The following is a 23,960-nucleotide window of genomic DNA, read 5'->3' on the forward strand; positions in this document are numbered from 1 at the left end:
AGGCCGGCGCAGGGACCCGAGAACGAGGAGGGGGCCGAGGACGCAGGAGTGGGGGGTGTTGCAGGGGCGACCCCCGCTCGCCTCACCTGGAGCTACGTGCACGGCGCCTCGCGCTCCCCCCTGCTGGGCACATCGCTGGGCGCGCGCCTCGAGCTCGCGGCGCGCGCCCAGCCCCAGCGCGCGCTCCTCATCTGCGCCGAGCGGCGCACTGAGTTCACCTACAGCCACCTGCTCGAGCGGGTGCGGTGGTGGGGGCTGGCGAAGGGGGGGGGGGACTGGGCGTTGAAGGGGGGAAGTGGGGGAAGGGTGGGAGGGGGTGTTGGGGCCATGGGGGAGAGGATGGGGGGGTAAAGGGGGGGGAAGGAGGGGAAGGGAGAAGGGGGTGTGGCGTTGAGGGGGTAGGGGGAGACGGGGGAGGGGGCGAAGAGGGAGGGGGCGAAGGGGGGAAGGGGTGAAGGGGAAGAGGGGCGTGTCGGCGGCCATGTATGTTTTAATACACGTGCGCCTCACACACATGCTCAAATTACCAACACCGCACCGAGGTTCCACCCACACACACAAATCACACTGCGCCGACACTTTGTACTAAAGTTTATTACCGGCGCAAATACCTGGGGGAGGGGGGTATTTCGCGTGAAGAGCTTAGCCTAACTCTGCCTACAAACCCAGTTACTCAAACGTCATACCACGTACCTCGAAGCTGGACTCACGGCGTCCCACGGACGCTGAGAGAGTCGGAGGGAGAAGTTCGAGAGAAGACTTGACCCATCACCGTCTCGCAGCAGCACTCGCTGGCATCACACGGATACTGCGAATGGCTCGAGGAGGCAGGACGGCAGGGAGTGGGTCTTGACGGCCCGAAGGTTGAAGACAAGAGACCGAAACGCATATTCTATAAACTTCAAAGGCCCAGGGTGACATCGTACCGCGCAGCCAATTGTGTGCTTACCTGTGGTTACCGCCCCCCACCGCCTCTGTTACCGGCGGCCACCCATTGTGCCTTGCTCAGAGTTCTTTCCTCCGTTCTCCCCCACCCCCCCCCGAGTTGTACTTCATTGCGGTTGTCCCAGGGAACCTTTTCTTTCTGCACCCATACAATTTGAAACCAATTTTAGGGCCACTGCAATGTAACCTGCCCTGCGAGAGTTGGCCAATCTCCTGGCACCGGGAAACCGTGGGACTTTCCCTCTAGGGGCCCTTTGGATTAAAACCCGATGTGCCAGGCAATCCCCTGCCAGGGCACTACGTGGGTGCACTGCGTGCGGGTGTGTGTTTAGTGCCGGGGCCAGGATAGAATTGCCTGGTGCTTGTGGAGTTGCTCCGCAGTCGTGGCACCACATTTCCCACACCTGGGCAATGTGCTCATGACCTGCTCTGGTTTGACAGCAGAGGTCTCACTCCGAATCAGTCGGGAGGCATTATCTTTTCTTCGGCTGCGTAATGGTGTGTGGAAGCTACCTGGCGTGTTGCTCTGCCCTCCCTTCTCTATGCTTGTGAAAAGTGGACCCCTCCAATGGAACATCTGCGCCGGTTATAAACATTCAGGTTGGTCTGACTACGATTCATCCTGGGTTTGACCTGCAGGCTGGATTGTATGAGGAGCTCACAAATCCCTGAACGATCTGAACACATTCCCATCAGTGAGCTCCTCTGGGAGGCAAGGGTGCATTGGCTGGGTCATGTAGCCCGCATGCCCAGCCACCGCATGCCCAAGCAGCTAAACGGGCACCACATGAACTGGAGAAGAGGTAGAATGATGCAGTACGGAATGATGTGGAGCTGAGTGGACTTTGTGAAGACTGGTACCAGCAGTGTCAAGATCGGCCTCTATGGAGGTGGCTCGGGAAGGACGCTGCTACTGGTCAGTTGGAGGCAGTCTCCCTACAACAACAACTGAGGGAAGAGGAGCGACGCTCACAACAACGAGCGGAGCACCGGGTGGCTAAAATCCAGCAAGTTGCCACAGTAGGGGATACAGCTGATGCATCCACCAGTCATCTCAGTCAGCCAACCCATGGAACCTTGGTCTGTCCCTTGACCTCCTGTCAACGACCCTTCGACTCTTCACGTGGCCTACAAGTGCACCTGGCCTGGCACAGGCGCCGTGGTGACGTCACAGTCACTTCGTGGCAAATGTCAGGTATTAGTATTGTGGAGGTGGTGGTGGTTGTGATGGTGATGGTTGTTCTGGCGGTGATGGTTGTGGTTGTAGGCGGACCGCATGGCCGCGGGCCTGCTGGCTCTGGGCGTGACGCGTGGCGACCGCCTGGGGATTTGGGGCCCCAACTCGGTCGAGTGGGCGCTCACTGCGCTGGCCGCAGCGCGCGCGGGCATCGTGCTGGTACAGCAGCCACAACCACCACCACTATAGCCACAACCACCACAACCACTATAGCCACAACTACCACCACTATAGCCACAACCACTATAGCCACAACCACCACCACTATAGCCACAACCACCACAACCACTATAGCCACAACCACCACCACTATAGCCACAACCACTATAGCCACAACCACCACCACTATAGCCACAACCACCACAACCACTGTAGCCACAACCACCACCACTAAAGCCACAACCACTATAGCCACTACAACCACCACCACTATTGCCACTACAACCACCACCACTATAGCCACAACCACCACCACTAAAGCCACAACCACCACCGCTATAGCCACTACAACCACCACCACTATAGCCACAACCACTATAGCCACAACCACCACCACTTTAGCCACAACCACTATAGCCACAACCACTATAGACACAACCACCACCACTACAACCACCACCACTATAGCCACAACCACTATAGCCACAACCACCACCACTATATGCACAACCACTACTACAGCTACAACTACTATAGCCACGACAACCACCACTACTACAGCCAAGACAACAACAACCACCACCACTACAGCTAAAACCACCTCCACATCAGCCACAACCACTACTCCAGTCACAACCACCACCACCACTATAGCCACAACCACCACCACTATAGCCACAACCACCACCACCACTATAGCCACAACCACCACCACCACTATAGCCACAACCACCACCACTACAACCACTACAGCTACCACCACCACTCAGCCACAACCACTACCATTACAGCAACTACCACCACCACCACTATAGCCACTACCACCACCACCACTATAGCCACGACAACAACCACCACCACCACTCTAACCACCGTGGTGCTGGCGTCCGTGCCGCAGGTGAACATCAACCCGGCGTACCAACCCCAGGAGCTGGAGTTCGCCCTCAAGAAGGTGATGGTGGCAGTGGTGGCGCAGTTGGTGATGATGGTGGTGATGATAGTGGTGGTGATGGTGGTAGTGGTGGTGGTGATAGTTTTGGTGCGGATGTTAGTGGTAGTGTTGATGAAGGTGGTGGTGGTGGTAGGGGTGGTGGTGGTGTTGGTGGTGGTGATGTTGATAAGGTGATTGTGATGGTGGTGGAGTTGGTGAGGGTGGTAATGGTGGTGAGGTTGGTGATAGTGGTGGTGATGGTGGTAGTGGTGGTGGTGATGGTGGTAGTGGTGGTGGAGATGATGGTGGTGGTGATAGTGGTGATGATGGTGGTGGTGGTAGTGGTGATGATGGTGGTGTTGATGATGGTTGTGGTGGTGATGGCGATGATGATGGTCGTGGTGATGGCGATGATGATGGTCGTAGTGATTGTGGTGGTGATTGTGGTGATGATGTGCAGGTTGGCTGCAAGGGGATCGTCTCTGCGGTGGAGTTTAAGGGTCGCAACTACCTAGACCTCTTGACTCAGCTCTGCCCTGAGCTGCCCTCCAGCTGCCCTGGAGACCTCCACTCTGCCCGGTCACCCACCCACTCACCCACACAGGCAAACACACACTGACTCACTCACCCACCCACCCATCCACTCACCCACCCATCCACTCACTCACCCACGCCCTCACTCACCAATTGACTCACCCACTGACTCACCCACTGACTCACCCACTCACTCACCAACTGACTCACCCACTCACTCACCAACTGATTCACCCACCCACTCACTCACCCACCCACTCACTCACCCACCACTCACTCACCAATTGACTCACCCACTGACTCACCCACTGACTCACCCACTCACTCACCAATTGACTCACCCACTCACGCACAAAATTACTCACCCACCCCCTCTCCCGCACAGTCAACCACCCACTGACTCACTCGCTCACCCACTCCCCCACCCACCTACTCACTCCCCCACCCAACCTCTCACCCAGTCACTCACCCACCCAACCACTCACTCACCCACCCACCCACTCACCCACCCAACCACTCACCCACTCACCCACCCAACCACTAATCCACCCAACCACCCACTCACTCACCCACCCACTCACTCACCCACCCACCCATCCACTCACTCACCCACCCACTCACTCACCCACCCCGGCAGGCTCCCGGATCTCCGGGTCGTCATCTCGCTGGGGGAGGGGGAGCCGAGTCCCGGGGCTCTGTCCGTGCGCGAGGTGGAAGGCCGCGCCACCCCGGGCCTGGAGGCGGAGCGCCACGCGATCCACTCGGCCCTGTCGTGCGACGATCCCATCAACATCCAGTACACCTCGGTACAAAGACGACGATCACCCGGGTAGCCTCAGCAGGTCTGTGGGAGCAAGTGCTGTTAGTGGTAGCGAGTGGCAGCACCTATGCTATATACACACAGACACAGATCCACCAGGTAGCCTCTAGCTGGGCTGTAGGGGCAAGTGATCTTAGTAGCGAGTAGCATCACCTATTATTCACGCACAGACAAAGCTCCCCCAGGTAGCCTCTAGCAGGGCTGCAGTCCCAGCGGTAGCACTCAACGCAGCAGCTCGCCTCTCGGCTTGCTCTCTCACCGCAGTTAGATTTTAGCGTTTAATGTCATTTATTGTAGTTTATTTATTTTATTAACTTTTTCACCAGAATGTGTATCAAACGTCCGATCATTATCTATGATAGACAAACATTATTGGACATCAGGAAGAAGAGCTTGCTTACCCAATGCAGCCTGCCCTGAGACGACCCTTTGTTTACCAGACAACAACATGAGACGAGACGAGGAAGAAGAGTCGCCGTTCAGATGAGGAATAGAAAACATCCTCATCGTACTGCAATGTCGAGCATATTCTTGCGCAACGCACAGTCCCTTGTTAACAAGTTGGATGATGTGTGGGCCGGGATCGAATTCTAACGGGAAACACGATACTTGCAATGTTCTGTGTTTCACGGAAAGCTGGCTGAATGGAAATATCCCGGACGCAGCCATCGGGCTAACAGGCTTCTCTCCTTTTCACCACGATCGGACTTTGGACAGTGGGGGAACAAAAGGTGGCGGATTGTGTGTGATCGTCAACTCATCTTGGTGTAACATGTTCACCAGATGTAGAGCTTGTGATCCTATCATGCCGCCCTCATTACCTCCCGAGATAATTTCACGCGATTGTTTCAGTCGCTGTGTACGTCCCTCCGAGCGCCAACTCCACGCCGGCTATGGACCTATTCCACAAAACAATCTCTGCACTGGAAACCAAACATCCGGTCGCTGCTGTGATTGTAATTGGGGACTTTAACGAAGCGAACCTTAGGAGTGCACTCCCAAAGTTTTACCAAATGTGAAATTTAACTCCAGAAGAGACGCCATCTTGGATCACTGTTATTCAATGCTGAAAGACGCCTACAAGTCATTCCTCCGCCCACTGCTCGGGAAGTCCGACCACCATGTCATCTTATCCCGTCATCTTGCTGGTGCCAAAGTACTGCCCTCTCTTAAAGAGACAGACTACCACTACAAGAATAGTCCAATGCTGGTCAGAGAAGCAGGGACAGACTCACGGATGGCCTGGAGGATACAGACTGGGATATATTTAGGGATGCAGCCTACAACAGAGTGGGGGAATTTGCATCGACAGTGCTAGGTCATATTATGTTCTGCATGGACGTTGCTGTGCCAACCAAGACTGTCCGTTCTTACCCAAATAACAACCCCTGAGTTAAAAACGCGGCAGTCAAAGCAGCACTGAAGGACCAACACAGAGCATGCAATTCCAGAGACCCCACTGAAAGCAGGAGGACCAAATACGCGGTCCGAAAAGCCATCAAGGCGGGCAAGAGACAATTCAGGGACAAGTTGGAGGCCCTGTACCGTGACTCCAACTCTAGGAGCCTGTGGCGCGGATCACAGTCCATCACAAACTACAAAGGACAATAAGCTGCGAGGCAATCAACCACCTCCCTTCCTGACGTTATTGCTATTACATTGCATAAGGCACTGTGCCACCTGGAGGTGAAGCAGGGTAACTATGTGTGAATGCTGTTCATCAATTACAGCTCAGCATCTAATACCATACTGCCCTCCATCCTAATCTCCAAACTAGAGGCCTTAGGGGCCGTCCATAAATGACGTCACGCACCTAGGGGGGGGTCAGACATTTGTGACGATGTGTGACGATGGGGGGGGGGGGTTGAGAAATGTGACGTCACATCAAAATGCACAACTTTAAATAAATATAGACAACACGTTCTACTTAATTAAATAGACTTTTTAATAAATGTTTCCTCCTACAACATCAGAGTGCAGCGCCACATTAAATACGCACTACAATGACAATAGTTTAAAGCGATTTGAAGCACGTGGCAGGCCACTTCCTTGAGCTATTATTTGTGGCCAGGTCGCTTCTGAAAAAGAGCTGCATAGCTCAGTGGGCCCTTACCTGGTAGTTTCGAGTTTAATTTACTACACACTGCACCAGGTACTTATTTGAGGCCTAGTCGACCTAGGGGAGGCCCAGGACCAATGTAGATTTTCCTCACCGGCATTGGCCGTGAGCAGAAATCGAACTCGGGTCGGCAGGTTCATAGCGCAGCACAGGAACCGCTTCACTACCGCTCCCCGTGTATGACCATCACCACCACCACCACCGTCATCACCACTACCACCATTATCAACACCACCATCATCAACACCATCACCACCATAATCATCATCAGCACCACACTACCACCGTCACCACCACACTACCACCATAAACCCCACCACCACCATCAACCCCACCACCATCACCACCATCAACCCCACCACCATCACCACCATCAACCCCACCACCATCACCACCATCAACCCCACCATCACCATCAACCCCACCACCATCACCACCACCAGTTTAGTATGAGCGCAGCAGCAGCAACGCTGACAAAGACAAAGGTGCCCCACGTAGCCCACGCAGGCTGTCGTTGGGCCAAGTGCGGGTTCATGCCTCTCCCCTCCCACTCCCCATATCGTCCCCCCGCCCCCCCCAGGGAACCACGGGGCAGCCAAAGGGAGCGACGCTCACGCACCACAACATCCTCAACAACGCCCACCTCCTGGGGGAGCGCATGGGGTACCATTGGAGGGTGAGTCCGGCGTGGTGTTTGTAGTGGCGGTGGTGGTGGTTATGGTGGTGGTTCTAGTGGTGGTGGTTATGGTGGTGGTTATAGTGGTGGTGGTTAATGTCGTGGTGGTTATAGCAGTGGTGGTGGTGGTGGTTCTAGTGGTGGTGGTTATAGTGGTGGTGGTTATGGTAGTGGCGGTTGTGATGGTGGTTATAATGATGGTGGACGTGGTGTTTATAGTGGTGGTTATGATTATAGTGGTGGTAGTTGTGGTGGTTCTGGTGTTTAGAGTGGTTGTGGTGGTTATAGTGGTGGTGGTCTGCAGGTTTGAAGAGCATTTTTGTGACGTCTTGGGGGAGAGGAATTCCCTCAGCCCAGACAACATCATGGGGCAAGGTGGGAACAATCCTGCTGGGGCTGCGGTGCCTCAAATGTTTTTTCCTCACCCCTTCAGAGTGGCTGGCTGAGGTGCCATCTGTTGAGGAAGTGCGAGGGCCGATCCGGAGTCTGAGACCAGGAAAAACGCCGGGCAGAGATGATCCCCCAGGCAAAATGCTGAGGGAGGGTAGCGTCTATGTGCAGACTGCCTACGTGACCATAAGATGTCAGGCACACGATGTGTGGTGTACTGTATGTGTAGTGACATCGGGGATGCCACTGTATGGTGCCGGCCCGGGAGGGCCGTGGCGTGCGATATCCCTACATTGCGGACAGCACCGTGTGGGTTGCTGTGTGAGGCCAGCTCTAGCACAGCACGGCGTACACCCCGTAGGCGGGTGTAGTACCAGCCCTAGCGGGGCTTGGTGAGCGCTGGGATAGCGCAGGCACCACGCTTAGCGTGTAGTGCGAGCTCCCACAAGGGGGAGTGGGAGAGTGTCGGCCAAGGGGCAGGGTTGCCCCGGGCCATGGCACTCTGGTTGACCCGCGTAGACACGTGACCTGGAGTGACCACAGAGAAGGCCCCCAGGTGGGGAAGGGGCTGGGGGGTGAGCACATGTCCAGGGAGAGCTCTCGAGAGGGATCGAGAAGGAGCTGGAACACTCGAGAAGGCGGGCGGGGCCGAGGGCGGAGCGGCCCTGACCCTGAAGGATATACGGTGGGTCCCTGAGAGGGACCGGGGTCGCTTCGCTCTACAAGATGGAAGCTCCACGTCTACAAGCTGGAAGCTCTACGTCCTACAAGGCACCAACACGTGGTCGGGGACCCGAGTGAGGGTCCGACCCTTCGTTGCCGTAACTGCTATGTGTAGTGTAGCTAGCTGGGTGGTCACCACCCTAGGCTGTATTGGGTAAAGGGGCAGTGACCCCTTTGTGTTAACGTGTTGATGTTAAATATATGTGTTGCCTTTAAAGAATAACGTCTGCGACTCAGTTGGACTCACTACATATGTATACCGTGCTGTGTGTGTGTATCATGCTGTGTGTGTACCGTGCTGTGTGCAGGACGTGCGTGTGGCGCTGCCCGTGCCACTCTACCATTGCTTCGGCCTCGTCGCCGGCCTCCTGGGCTGCGTGGCCCACTCAGGGACTCTGGTGCTGCCGTCTGCGGCCTACAGCGCCAGGGCCACGCTTACCGCTATCCAAACTCACCGGTGAGGACACCACACACTCACCACCATGCACACTCACCACCATGCACTCACCACCACCCACACTCACCACCACGCACTCACCACCTCGCACACTCACCCCCACGCACTCACCACACACACTCACCACCACACACTCGCCACGCACACTCACGACCACCATGGTGGTGGTAATGGTGTTGGTGATGGTGGTGTTGATGATGGTCCTGGTGGTGGTAATGGTCATGGTGGTGGTGATGGTATTGTTGATGGTGATGGTGATGATGGTCATAGTGGTGGTGATGGTGTTAGTGATGGTGGTGTTGATGGTGATTGATGGTCATGCTGGTGGTGATGGTGATGTTCATGGGTTCTCCTCTTTAGGTGTCACAATATTGCAAATAGTCTGGATGATCTCTTCACGTCCCAAGGTTTCTCCCTTGCAGATCTTGACCTAATGACAAATTGAATGTATGATGGGGGAGCTCTGCGCGTGACCCCCCACCCCCAGCTGAGAGTTGAAAAAATGTTGCCGCATTTCTCAATCCTCGTTAATGACTATCGTAGATTCTTCTGTGACTGAAGCGCGTGTGATGATCCAGTTCATCGTGTGTCTTGGCAGAGTGGCAAGTAAGGGCGCGGCGCTTCGGATTATTGCCAATTTAGAACCGGTTGAAAGGTGACTCGTTTCGGTAGCCAATCTTAAGTTGGTCGTCGATGCTGACGTAGGCATTTTGGGCCTGCACAGGCCATGTACGTCCAACCAACAAATCCACCGGTTGCGCGATGTCTGGCACGACAAGGACGGTTCTATTTGTTCCCCTGAACGTCATCAATTTTGATTTCCAAGTCAGCCTTTCCTTGTATGGTGGTTGCAGCCGACTCTGCGTTGCAGAAGTTAAATACCATTGTGTCTGTATCTTCAATCCTCGGCCCGACAGCATAGGGCGGCAGTTGCCCGCTTCATCGCTTCATACACACCCCCACTTCCTGGGTCAATTGTCGCTTCCAAACTGATACCATCGACCTACGCTGGTTTGGTAAATTTCACTACATTTGGTGTGGGTTGACTCGTGGTGTTGACTTGCATATGTAGCTTCAGAATGTCCACTCTGGTGTGACCGTTTCGGGGCAGGTCGAAGAACCATGTCCCTCCCGCTTACAGATGCCACAAATGCGAGGTCTACGTGGCAATGGGGCAGTCGGCAAAAGATTTGCCTAAGTTGGTTTGCAATTATAGCATCGGCGCCCCTTTGATGTTTCAACAGGCCTCTGTTGCTGGTGGACCCAGCTGTTGCTGTAGCACGTCATCTTCCCGGTGTTAAGATATTCAAACACCAAATGGTGCTCTTACTGGCTGCTTGTGTGAGGCACAAAATGGCGGCTGAAGCACGAGGTCGGCGTGCCGTAGCCTCAGTGAAGAACAAAGTCGGCGCTCTTATTGGCTGCGTGTTTGCGGTACAAAATGGCGGCTGAAGCATGAGGTCGGTGTGTTGACAGCAGCAGCAGTAGCAGCAGCTGAGCACAAGGTGCGGTGTGGCTTTTCTCGCTTTATTTTATTCAGCCTTTACGTTCATCCCACTACTTCTGAAGCGTGGTCTATTTTCTACTTCGCCATCTTACTAACTTGTGTAGCGTAGAATGACCTCAATCAGGATGGTCCTGTAACAATAACTTTTTTAATAGCATACTTGTCAACCCATACGGTTTACCCATATTCTTGAACAGGGAAATTTAGTTTTCAGGTCCATACAGCGTACAGCCGTTTCAATACGGGTATTAAAAAAAGTTTGTCTATTTGTTTGTGTTGACATGTATGAAATTAGACGTTTAAGATAATAATGAAAGACGGGAGCAACCACTCCATAGCTCCTCCCCTCACCGGCGGGAGGGAAACGGCTCCGTCCCTTTTTAACATGACGACAAATGGGAGTTGTCTACACGACGGGCAGCACTTTCCCCCCAAAAAGCTGCGAAAGGCTACCTGGGGGGTAATTTTCCTGTGCCTGTGTGTGTGCAGCTGCACGGTGTTGTACGGCACGCCCACCATGTTCGTGGACATGCTGAACGATCCCGACTTCCACTCCTTCGACCTCTCCTCCCTGCAGACAGGTCAGTGCCAGGCTAGGTGCGGAGGAGGTCACGAGGGCAGACCCGGGTGTCATGGGTTGACTGCTGTGCCACGCTAGGTGCATGAGAAGGTCACGGGAAAGACTCAGGTGCCATGGGTTGTACTACTGCTGTGCCAGGCTAGGTGCATGAGGTCACGGGACAGACCCAGGTGCCATGGGTTGTACTACTGCTGTGCCAGGCTAGGTGCATGAGGTCACGGGTCAGACCCAGGTGCCATGGGTTGTATTACTGCTGTGGCAGGCTAGGTGCATGAGGTCACGGGACAGACCCAGGTGCCATGGGTTGTCCTACTCCTGTGCCAGGCTAGGTGCATGAGAGGGTTACGGGACATACCCAGATGCCATGGGTTCTGGGCCTCCCCTAGGTCGACTCAGCCTCAAATGAGCACCTGGCATAATGTGTGAACACCGCCACTGGGGAGACAAATGCGACTGGGCGTGGTGCTGGCCACCCACCCCCTCGTGTACCGTGCCGGCCTTCATAGGTGCTCCCTAACAGCACTTGCTCCAACAGTCTGTTAAGGTTATAGGGGGATCTTTGTGTGTTATACCTGTATGTCTGTGTACCTGTGTGTGTACCAATGCTTTTGGGTATGTGTATAGGCGCTGTTGCTACTGCTGCTGCTCGCTAACAGCACTTGCCCCGACAGCCCTGTGTGAGACGAGCCAGGGGAGCTTTAGCTGTGCCTGTGTGTGTCCGCAGGGATTGTGGCTGGCTCCCCGTGTCCCCCTGAGCTGTTCCGGCGAGTCGTGGACTCCATGAAGCTGCCCGACTTCGTGGTGAGTGACCAATCGCACCACCCCAAGTGGCACAGAGGAGGATCCCTACTGCTTCAAGTATGTGTGTGTGTGAGGCTACAGGTCACTTTGTATGGTGAGCCTATGGGTATCTGTGTGTGATGAGTCTATGGGTCTCTATGTGAGTCTACGGCTCTCTGTGTGAGACGCTGATGACAGGGTTGAGACCATCTACTCACAAATGAATATCCTTAGTGATAATTATGGTGGTGTATTAATTGCTTTTGATGGTGGTGATGTTGTTGATTGTGGTGATGATGGTGATGCTGGTGTTGATTGTACTTATAGTGTTGATGATGGTGGAGCAGAATGGTGGTGGATGTCTAGGCTTATGCCTGACCGTAGTGAATGGATGCAGGCAAGGCCAATGAGTCAGATGCCTTCTATGACCTCCTGTCACAGGTGCTATCTAAAGTGGCCCCTCGGGATAGAGTCATCCTGTTGGGTGACTTTAATGCCTGAGTAGGTCATGATGCTGATACCTGCGCTGGAGTCATTGGAAGCCATGGGACAGATCAGCTCAATAATAACAATAGCAGGCTGCTTTAATTCTGTGTATCCCATGGGCTTGTAATTACCAACACATTCTTCCAGCATCGGCAGATCCACACAACATCATGGATGCACGCCGGGTCCAAGCAAGAACATCTGCTGGGCTTGAAAGTGTGGGTCCATGTCCTTGACACCAGGACCTACCGTGGAGCTAATCTGGCCACTAACCCATCGGCTTGCCATCTGTAAGATTTGCTTGCCATTCTTCCACTCCGGTGGTGGGTGTCCATCTATGACCCCATTCAAACCCACCGTAGCCTGGTATCAACGAGCTGATGAAATTTGCAAGCGAGACTTTAATCATCGCTTGCAGCTGGAGTTGGCATCGTCCCCCTCTCCTCCTGATGCTGAGAGGTAATGGGCGAGGTTTAGGACTGTGGCTCATGCAGCTGCAATGACTGCTTTGCGTACATGGTCCAAACCTCCCCAGAGATCCTGGCTGATAGAGGAGGTGTTATGGCTGGCTGAGAAATAGCGACAGGCCCAATCCCACCGTCTGCAGCATCCCATGTCGCTCGGATGTTCGGAGAGATGTGCAGTGCTGCACGGCTGAGTGCTGGTTGCGGATTAATGGGGAGATGTGTATGTAAGTTTAACTGTTTTTGCACCGAATGTAGTCAATGGTGCTAATCGGAAAGTTTAACCAGGCTGGATTGTGTGAGGAGCTCACAAATCCTTGAAAGATCTGGGCACAGTTCCATTGGTGAGTTCCTCCAGCAGGCAAGGCTGTGGTGGCTGGGGCATGTAGCCCGCATGCCTAAACAGCTTTTGTTTGGCCAGATAGAGGGGGCTAAATGGACGTGGCATGGGCTAGAGAAGAGATAGAGTGATGTGATACTAGAGGATGTGGAGCTGAGTGAGCTTGCTGATGTCTGATACCAGCGGTGTCATTATCAGCCTCTGTGGAGGAGGCTCGTGAAGGACGCTACTGGACACTTGGAGGCAACAACAGCGGAAGGCATATGAGCGATGCTCACAACGAGCGGAGTTTCCGGCGGATAAAACACAGCAAGTTGACAGATTAGGGAGAACAGGTGGTGCATCTGCAAATTATCTCAGTCCATGGTACCTGCTGGGTCCATCCCGTGACCTCCTGTCAGTGCGAGTTTGTCACTTCACGTGACATCAAAGTGCACCTGGCCTGGCACCTGTGCCATGGTGACGTCACCGTCACTGAGTGGTGAATGGCGGTAGTTGTTATTGTTGTCGTCTGTTGTTAATGGTGTTGGTGATGTTGCAGAACGCATTTGTGGCACAATAGCAGTCAACCCATGGGACATTGGTCTGTCCCTTGACCTCCTCCTGCACCTAGCCTGGCACAGCATTCGATCCATGGCACCTGGGTCTGTCACTTGACCTGCTGCACCTAGCCTGGCACAGCAGTAGGCAACACATATGTAATGACTCTCGGACAACTTCTGTAGTCTTCGTTATTTATTTATTAAGGTGTGTCGTGCAGATAACTCGATCTCGTGTCTTACAGATACTTGGGCTAGTATAAAATATAGATACTTGGGCTAATATAAAATACAGATACTTGGGCTAGGAATAACATACAGATACTTGGGCTAGGATAACACACAAGTAGCGACGACGCAATGACAGTGACGGCCCGAAGACAGCGAAGGCGTGAGACAGTCGACCCCGATCCCACGGCAGCCCCGAGCTCCCTCGCCCGCCGCTTTATCCCCCCCCCACACCCTGGCGTGGCCACGCCCCGCTCCAGGCCACGCCCCCTTTCTGGAATTGTCTGGGCCAAACCTGATCTTCCCCGATGGTTCCCTCTTGTAATTATCCCTTGAGACCACTTGGCGATGCACTGTCCCTGCACCCGCACTGTCTCCCCACACACGCCCCGTCTCTCTCTCCGCACTGTCCCTACACATGACCTCCTCCTGTCATCGAGCCTTCGACGTCGCCATCAATTAGTGGCGAATGGCGGTAGTTGTTGTTGCTGTTGACGACCGCGGTGCCGGTGATGTTGCAGAACGCATATGGAACGACAGAGAACAGCCCGGTGACTTTCTGCGGGTTCCCTCGCGATGACATCAACACCAAGATGGACGCCGTGGGCAGAGTGCTGCAGCATTTGGAGGTGATGCCGTCATCACCATCAACACCACCCATCAACACGACCCATCATAACCACCCATCAACACCACCATCAACACCAACATCACCACCACAATCACCACCACCATGATCGCCATCACCACCATCAACACAACCCATCAACACCACCATCACCACCACCATGACCGCCATCACCACCACCACCAACACCACCAACACCACCCATGAACACCAACATCACCACCACCATCACCACCCCCATGACCGCCATCATCCCCATCAACACCACCATCAACGCCAAGATCAACACCACCCATCAACACCACCATCACCAAGACCATGCCTGCCATCACCACTGCCTCCAACTGCCCAGTAGCGTCCTTCACGAGCCTCCTCCACTGAGGCCGATCTTGACACCACTGGTACCAGTCATTGGCAAATCCACTCAGCTCCACGTCCTCCTGTACCACATAACTCCATCTCTTCTCTAGCCCGTGCTGCGCCCGTTTAGCCTCCTCGATCCGGCTGAACAAAAGCTGTTTAGGCATGCGGTGGCTGGGCATGCGGGCTACATGACCCAGCCAACGCAGCCTTACCTGCCGGAGGAGCTCACCGATGGGACTTTGCCCAGATCTTTCAAGGATTTGTGAGCTCCTCACACAATCCAGCCTAGTTAAACCCAGGATGGATCGTAGGCAGGCCAGCCTAAATGTTTATAACCGGCGAAGATTCTCCATTAGGGGGTCCACGTTTCGCAAGCGTAGAGAAGGGAGGGAATGACTGTGGCCGAGAAGACCTGAAGCTTCGTGCGGAGCGACAGACCAGGCAGCTTCCACACAGCGTTACGCAACCGATGAAAATATATTGCCGCTCGACTGATTCGGAGTGAGACCTCCGCTGCCAAACCGGAGCCGGTCATGAGCACACTGCCCAAGTATGGGAAACTCTCCACTGTCTCCACAACTGCCCCATCACTGATTGGGAGTTGTGGGAGTGGAATGTCCGATGGTACAAAATACCCAGGCAGGTGCTTAGTTTTGGTGGGGCTGATGGTAAGGCCCCACCTCTTAGTGGCACACTCCAATTTCAGCAGAAGCGTCTCTAACTCCTCCTTTGAATGAGCAGCAATTACCAAATCAACGGCATGCATAACGTGGTTGACCAAAAGGGAGCCATCCCTTGACCGCACCCGGGCATCGATCAGCCTCCCATTATATCTGTACGAAATGGAAATTCCCCCGGTACAGTTATTGAAGGCTTCACAAACTACGTGGTCAAATAGATGTTAAATAATGTGGGAGCCAGAAGACATCCCTGTCGCACCCCAAGGTGTCCAGGGAATGGCTCCGACTCCCGGCCATGTAGTTTAATCACCACCACCCATCAACGCCACCATCAACACCACCATCAACGCCACCATCACCACCACCATCACCACCGCCATCAACACCGCCAATACCACCATTAACTCCACCATCAATACCACCATCAACACCACCATCAACACCACCATCAATACCACCATCAACACCACCATCACCACCATCAACACCACCATCAACACCACCATCAACGCCACCATCAACCCCACCCATCAACACCACCATCACCAATGCCATCAATACCACCGTTAACATCACCCATCACCATTACAATCACCATCAACACCAATATTAACAACACCCATCAAAACCACCATCACCAACGCCATCACCACCACCATGACTGCCATTACCATCACCACCACCATCACCACCATCAACACCACCCATCAACACCAACATCACCACCACTCATCAACACCCCCCATCACCACCACCATCATCACCACCTCCATCATAAGCATCACCACCATTAACAACATCACCGCCCTCACCATTATCCCCATCACCAACATCACCATGATCAACATCACCATCATCACCATCACCCTGATCAACATGACCATCATCACCCCCATCATCACCATCAACAATAACAACCGCAGCTGTAGTGCTAACACCCCCATGGCACTTGTGCCAGGTTAGGTGCTAGCCGGTCATAAGCACACTCACCCAGCTATGGGAACACCTCCACTGTCTCCCCAAGGGACCCATAACTCAATGGGGAGTTTGGGTATTTTACGCCAAACTCTACCCGCTAGACAGGTGCTTCGTTTTGGTGGCGTTGATGGTAACGGCCCGTCTTATTGGGCACGGCATGGGCTAGAGCAGAGATGGACTGATGGGTCAGTGAGTGGCACGGGCTGGAGCAGAGATGGACTGATGGGTGAGTGAGTGGCACGAGCTAGAGCAGAGATGGACTGATGGGGCAGTGAGTGACATGGGCTGGAGCAGAAATTGACTGATGGGTCAGTGAGTGGCACGGGCTGGAGCAGAGATGGACTGATGTGTCAGTGAGTGGCATGGGCTGGAGCAGAGATGGACTGATGCGTCAGTGAGTGGCACGGGCTGGAGCAGAGATGGACTGATGGGTCAGTGAGTGGCACGGGCTGGAGCAGAGATGGATTGATGGGTCAGTGAGTGGCATGGGCTGGAGCAGATATGGACTGATGGGTGAGTGAGTGGGTGAGTGAGTGGCACGGGCTAGAAAAGAAATGAACTGATGGGTGGGTGACTGGCATGGGCTAAAGTAGAGATGGGGCTGATGCGGCATGGGAGAACGTAGAGCTGAGTGGACTTGCCGATGACCGGTACCAGCGGTATCAAGATCACCCTCTGTGGAGGAGGAGGAGGAGGTTCGTGGAAGACGCTGCTACTGGGAAGTTGGAGGCAGTCGCCCTCCAGCAACGACGGAGGGCAGAGGAGCGACGCTCACAACTAAGCTAACGAAGTGGCTAATCATCATCGCGGTGGCCAAATATTCTAAACGCGTGGAGACGTCAACTCTAAACGCGGAGGGAAATGACTGGAGGTCCCGGAGAAAAATCCACGCAGTGACCATCATAGGGAGAGAGACGCAAACTCCAAATATACAGAAGCAGGCTTCACGGGGGTCGAGATTTAACCCATGAACCCCTGCATATCAGGGAGTCAACATCTCTTGGTACAAAATATACAGCAGCAGGCGTCATCAGGGCCCGGGATCTAACCAACAACCTCCTGTGCACAAGGGCATCCATCAGGGTCCTGGATCGAACCCACGCCCTCATGCATACGGTACCAAATATACAGCAGCAGTCGTAGGGATCCGTCAGGCTGTAGGATTGAACCCACGACCCCTGCGTTCTAGGCGAGGGAGTTAACATCTCATAGCCACCGTGATGATAAGAGAGACACAGATTCAAAATATGCAGCAGCAGGCATCGTCAGGGTCGGGATCGAACCCACGACCTCCTGCGCACCAGGCGAGCTAGTTAACATCTCACCAAGAGGAGAGAGAGAGAGACGCAGACTCCAAATATACAGCACCAGGCATCGTCAGGGTCCGGGGTCTAACCGACGAACTACTGCATACCGTACCAAATAGACAGCAGCAGCAAGCAGCAGGCATCCATCAGGGTCCGCGACGAGCAAACCCACGTCCTCCTGCGCACCAGACGAGGTAGTTCACATCTCTTGGGACCAAATAGACAGCAGCAGCAGAAGGCATTGCCAGGGTCCGCGATGAGACCCACGACCTCCTGCGTAACCAGGGCGAGGGTAGTCAACATCTACCCTAACCACCACGCAGAGGCAGCAGCATCTTCCTCCTCCCTCTCCTCTCTCCCCGCGGCATGGCTCCCGTGCAGGCCAAGGTGGTGGGGCCCGGCTCGAGCAGCCCGCCGCTGCGCGTGGGCGAGCAGGGGGAGCTTTGCGTGCGGGGACACTGCGTGATGCGCGGGTACTGGGGGGACAGCGGCAAGACGCAGGAGTGCATCACGCCCGACGGGTGGTACCACACCGGGTGAGTGGCGGGGTGGGGTGAGTGAGGTGGGTGAGGTGGGTGGGTAGTTAGCACATATGTAGAGAAGTTCCGACGGACGTACTCGGGAGACGGAGGTAAGTTAAGGGCTTTCGCCAGGGTTTATTAAAGCTGTTACAATAACACACAAGGGTACACAACTCCCAGGGGCTAGGGGTCCTACTCTGAGTCCGGGTCCCTGCCGGCTAGCTCCGGTCTCTCTCTCTCGTGTCGGATCGGGGACTCTGCCGACTCCACCGACCGGAGAGAGAAGCACCTTTACGGCTACCACCGACTTCTCCCCAGACTCCTTATTCGATCCCTCTCTCTACCCCTGGTTCCCTCTTCACCCTGCTTACTCTACCCGTTCCCACAGTGACCCCGCTTACGTCACGGGGTATCCCTTAAGTACCCTAGGAGACGTGACGTCATCGCACTGAACGGCACACCTGACGTCACGTCCCCATTTTACTCCTCTACACATACTCACTGGGTACCACTCCTACTGGGTCCCACACTCACCGGATCACACACCCACCGTGTACCGCGCCTGCCGTGTACCACACTCACTGCATGATGCGTGGGTGGGGTGGATGGTATCACACTCACATGGTGAGTAGCTGGTTGCGGTGTGTAGCAAACATCGCTACTGGGGAGACAAAGGCGGTCGGGCGTGGTGCTGCCCACCCACACCCTCGTGTGCCCTGCCGGCCCTCATCGGTGCTCGCTTAAAGCACTTGCCCCTACAGTCTGTTAAGGCTATAGGGGGGATCTTTGTCTTTGTTGTTGTTGGTGATGTTGCTGTTGGATTTATTGGTTCTGATGGTGGTGCTGGTAGTGGTGTTGATGGTTGTGGTAGTGATGGTGTTAATGGTGATGATGGTGTTGATGGTGGTAGTCGTGGTCGTGATGATGATGGTGACGATGTTGATGGTGTTGATGGTGATTATGATGATGGTGGCGGTCGTGGTGATTATGATGGTGAAGATGATGGTGAAGATGATGGTGGTGGCCGTGGTGGTGGTGATGATGATGGTGATGATGATGTTGATGGTGTCGACGATGATGTTAGTGTTGATGATTGCGGTGATGATGATGATAGTCGTGGTGGTGATGATGGTGTCGATGGATGACAGCGATGTGGCCGTGATGGACGAGCTGGGTTACTGCCGCATCGTGGGACGACTCAAGGACCTCATCATTCGCGGAGGGGAGAACGTCTACCCTGCCGAGGTGGAGGCGCTGCTGCACACTCACCCCGCGGTCCTGGAAGCACAGGTGCCGCTCACCCGCCCGCTCACCCACTCACACACTCATCCACTCACACACTCACCCACTCACTCACCCACTTACTCACCCACCCGCTCACTCACTCACCCACCCTCTCACTCACCCACTCACTCACCCACCCTCTCACTCACCCACTCACTCACCCACCCACTCACTCGCCAACCCTCTCACTCACCCACTCAACCACCTACTCACCCACCTACTCACTCACCTACTCACGCATTCACTCACCCACTAACCCACCCACCCTCACACCCACTGTAGGTGGTTATGGTGTTGGTGGTAGTGGTTACTGTATGTGGTAGTGGTGATAGTGTTTGTTGTCTATGGTTGTGTAGGTCGTTGTTGTGGTGGTTGTTTAGGTGGTTGTTCTTGTGGTGGCTTACCGCAGCGTTTGCTCGGAGGTTCGGAGAGCCGTGTGGCACTGCAAGGATGTGTGGTGGTCGCGGATTGCTGAGGAGGTGGAGTCTGACTCAGTAGCCGGCGATCACAAATCACTCTTTAACTCCATCAAAAATGTAACTTGCATCGCTACATCTATCACCATTATTAAAGGAAAGAAAGGTCATCCGGTATCCGACCTCCATGAACAGGTTTGCAGATTTTCGGAGCATTTCTGTGAGGTCTTGGGGGCGTGGAAATCTCTCAGTATGGCAAACATCATGGGGCAAAGTGCCTCAAATTTTGAAAGAAGGTGTCACCCCCTGTGAGTGGCTGGCTGCGGTGCCATCTGTTGAGGATTTAAGAAGGCGATTCAGAGTAGTCTGAGACCATGAAAAGCACCGGGCAGAGATGATCTCCCAAACAAAATGCTAAGGTAGGGTGTCGTTTGTGCACAAACTGCTCTACATGACATAACAGTCTGAACCACTGGACGGGTTCTGCAGCATGAGAAGGATGCCCTGGTGTTCCCCCTCTTTAAGAAGGGGGACCACACAGACAGTAACAACTACAGGGGAATCTTACTCCTCGGTTTGGCGGGAAAGGTCCTGGCAAGGATTATTCAACATCGCCTTGCTAGGCATGCTGATGAGAGGCTTGCGGAGCCACAATGTGGTTTCAGGAAGGGCGGTCCTGCACTGATGCCATATTTTGTGTCCGTCTGCTACAGCAGAGGTTTAAGCAATTCCAACAGGACCTACATCTTTGCTTTATTGATTAATTCAAGGCCTATGATACCATCAGTAACCCTGGGCTCTGGGTTGCTCTTCGTGCTTTTGGAGTCCCTGACTATCTGCTCACAATCATTAAAGACCTTCATAATGGTGAGCAGGCCCAGGTAAAACTACGTGGCCGGGAGACAAAGCCATCCCCTGTTCACTTTGCGGTGCTTCAGGCATGTCCTCTGGCTACCAAACATCTATTTCGACCACGTAGTTCGTGAAGGCTGTACCGGAGTATTTCCATCTGGTACAGATACAATGGGAGGCTGATCGATGCCCGGGTGTGGTCAAGGGATGGCTCCCTATTGGTCAACCATGTTACGTATGCTGATTATCTAGTGATTGCTGCTCACATAGAGGAGGAGATGGAGGCGCTGCTGCTGAACCTGGAGCGTGCTACTAAGAGGTGTGGCCTTACCATCAGCCCCACCACAACTAAGCACCTGCCTGGGTATTTTGTGCCCTCAAACACTCCACCCCCACAACTCCCAATTGGTGATGGGGCAGTTGTGTAGAGTTTTCGATACCTGGGCAGTGTGCTCATGATAGGCTCCGAATCAGTTGAGCGGCATTATTTTTTCATCAGATGTGTAACGTTGTGTATAAGCTACCTGGTCTGTCGCTCCACACCTCATGCCCTCCCTTCTCTATGCTTGCGAAATGTGGACCCCTTTGGTGGAGCATCTTCTCCAGTGAGAAACATTTAGGCTGGCCTGCCTACTACTTATCCTGGGTTTAACCAGGCTGAATTGTGTAAGGAGCTCACAAATCCTTGAAAGATCTGGACATAGTCCCATCAGTGAACTCCTCTGGCAGGCAAGGCTGCATTGGCTGGGTCATGTAGCCTGTATGCCCAGCCACCGCATGCCTAAACAGCTTTCGTTCAGCTGGATAGACGGGGCGGAAAAGGCTATAGAAGAGATAGAGTAATGTGGTACAAGAAGATATGGAGCTGAGTTGACTTTCTGATGACTGGTACCAGCAGTGTAAAGATCGGCTTCTGTGGAGGAGGCTCGTGAAGGACGCTGCTACTGGGCAGTTGGAGGCAGTCGCCCTCCAACAACAACGGAGGGCAGAGGAGCGATGCTCACAACAACGAGTGGAGCACCGGGGTGGCCTAAACACAGCAAGTTGGCACAGTAGGGGGTACAGGTGGTCATCTAAGTCACATGGGTCTGTCCTGTGACCTCCTGCCAACAGGCATTCGACACTTCACGTGGCCTTTACGTGCACATAGCCTGGCACAAGGGCCATGGTGACGTCACCGCCACTTAGTGGCAAATGGCGGTTGTTGTTTGTAGGTGGTGGTGGTTTTAGTAGCGGTGTAAGTGCTTGTGGTGGTGTAGGTGGTAGTTGTTGTGGTAGTTGTGGATGTATAGGTGGTTGTGGTGTTGTTGTGGTGGTTGTGGTTTTTCTGGCGGTCGTTGTGGTGGTGGTTGTTGTGGTGGTCGTTGTGGTGGTTGTTGTGGTGTTTGTGGTTATTGTGGTGTTCATTGTGGTGGTCGTTGTGGTGGTCGTTGTGGTGTTTGTGTAGGTGGTAGTGGTTGTTGTGGTGGTTGTGGTTATTGTTGTGGTTGTTGTGGTGGTGGTGGTGGTGCAGACGGTTGTGGTAGTTGTGGTTGTGATTGTGGTTGTGTAGGTGGTGGTGTGGTAGTTGTTGTGGTGATTGTGTAGGTGGTTGTTTAGGTGGTTGTGTTTGTGTAGGTGGTAGGGGTAATGCTTGTGGTGGTGGCTGTGTTGGTGGTTGTGTAGGTGGTGGGCGTGCACGATGAGCGCATGGGGGAGGAGGCTTGCGCCTGCCTACGCCTCCAGCCCGGAGTGGCGGCACTCTCCGCTCGCGACCTCCACTCCTTCTGCAACACCAAGGTGGAGACCCCACAGCCCCCCCCACCCATGGCCCCCACCCCACGCTCCCTCCCCTCCCCCACGACCCCTCCCCCACGACCCCTCCCCCACGACCCCTCCCCCACGACCCCTCCCCCACGACCCCTCCTCTCCTCCACGGTCCCTCCCCCACAGCCCTTCCTTCCCCCATGGCCCTCCCCTACTGTATCCCCTCCACCACAGCCACTGCCACCCACTAACCCCGCCCACTCTCACAAAGCCCCTCCCACTCGCCCACTAACCCCGCCCACTCGCACATAGCCCCTCCCACTCTCACAAAGCCCCTCCCACTCGCCCACTAACCCTGTCTACTCTCACACAACCCCACCCACTCTCACCTAGCCCCTCCCACTCGCCCACTAACCCTGTCTACTCTCGCACAACCCCACCCACTTCCACATAGACCCTCCCACTCGAACTTCACGTGTCCATTGAGTCGGACTGCAACTCAAAACACGTGGGACTTCTTTAACACTGGTGCGTGTGTCTGTGTGCCTCTGTCTTTGTGTGCATTTTGTCTGCGTGTCTCGGTGTTTGTATGTCTTTGTGTGTCTGCGTGCGTGTGTGTCCATGTGTCCATGTGTGTGTGCGTTTGCGTCTGTATCTGTGTGTCTCTATGTGTGTCTCTGTGTGTGTCTGTGTTTGTCTCGAAGTGTCATCGTCTGTGTGTGTATTTGTCTCTCTATGTTTCTGTATTTGTCTGTATGTGTGTCTTTGTCTGTTTCTGTGCGTCTATGTCTTTGTGTGCGTGTGTATGTGTGTGCATGTGTCTATGTGTGTGTCTGCGTGTGTTTTGTGTGTCTGTGTGCATCTGTGTGTATATTTGTGTGTCTGTGTTTGTGTTCGTGTCGGTAATAACCACTCAGATCGCTCACTTCAAGATCCCAAAATACGTTGAGATCGTGGACTCCTACCCCCTCACGGTGACTGGCAAGGTGCGTTCCCCCCCACACCCCTTCTCAACACGTGCGTGCATGACGTCACAATCGCCCTTGTGCGAGGCCACGTGGGAGGCCACGAGAATGCAGACCACGTGGAACCCCATAGGGAGAGGCCTCTCTCCATTGCTGCAAACCAGCGCTTGAAAGGCTTTGGGCCCAACGATCGATGGTGAATGCGGTGTCGTCATCACGTGTGCGGAATGCACGCCGGGTTTATTCCCCCCCCCTCTCCGCTCTGTGGGTTTTGATTTCGGGTGTTTCTTGCTCCTTCCCTTCAG

General features: G+C 54.2%; 1 protein-coding gene across 1 annotated transcript in view; it reads left to right on the forward strand.

The window, feature by feature from the left end:
• Positions 1-23,960, forward strand: part of LOC133361684 (medium-chain acyl-CoA ligase ACSF2, mitochondrial-like) — a 49,314-nt gene that overhangs the window by 20,714 nt on the left and 4,640 nt on the right. The window contains exons 2-15 of the mRNA XM_061580673.1: positions 3-240; positions 2,213-2,341; positions 3,240-3,293; positions 3,733-3,851; positions 4,444-4,612; positions 7,326-7,421; positions 8,843-8,991; positions 10,988-11,079; positions 11,803-11,879; positions 14,437-14,544; positions 18,253-18,407; positions 19,541-19,682; positions 22,610-22,723; positions 23,608-23,676. Coding sequence (XP_061436657.1) covers positions 3-240; positions 2,213-2,341; positions 3,240-3,293; positions 3,733-3,851; positions 4,444-4,612; positions 7,326-7,421; positions 8,843-8,991; positions 10,988-11,079; positions 11,803-11,879; positions 14,437-14,544; positions 18,253-18,407; positions 19,541-19,682; positions 22,610-22,723; positions 23,608-23,676 — 1,711 coding nt within the window. The remainder of the gene's footprint in view (positions 1-2; positions 241-2,212; positions 2,342-3,239; positions 3,294-3,732; positions 3,852-4,443; positions 4,613-7,325; positions 7,422-8,842; positions 8,992-10,987; positions 11,080-11,802; positions 11,880-14,436; positions 14,545-18,252; positions 18,408-19,540; positions 19,683-22,609; positions 22,724-23,607; positions 23,677-23,960) is intronic.

Source organism: Lethenteron reissneri, unplaced genomic scaffold, assembly GCF_015708825.2.
Source record: "Lethenteron reissneri isolate LAM-NWPU_2019-01 unplaced genomic scaffold, ASM1570882v1 scaffold_120, whole genome shotgun sequence".
Classification (NCBI taxonomy): Eukaryota; Metazoa; Chordata; class Hyperoartia; order Petromyzontiformes; family Petromyzontidae; genus Lethenteron; species Lethenteron reissneri.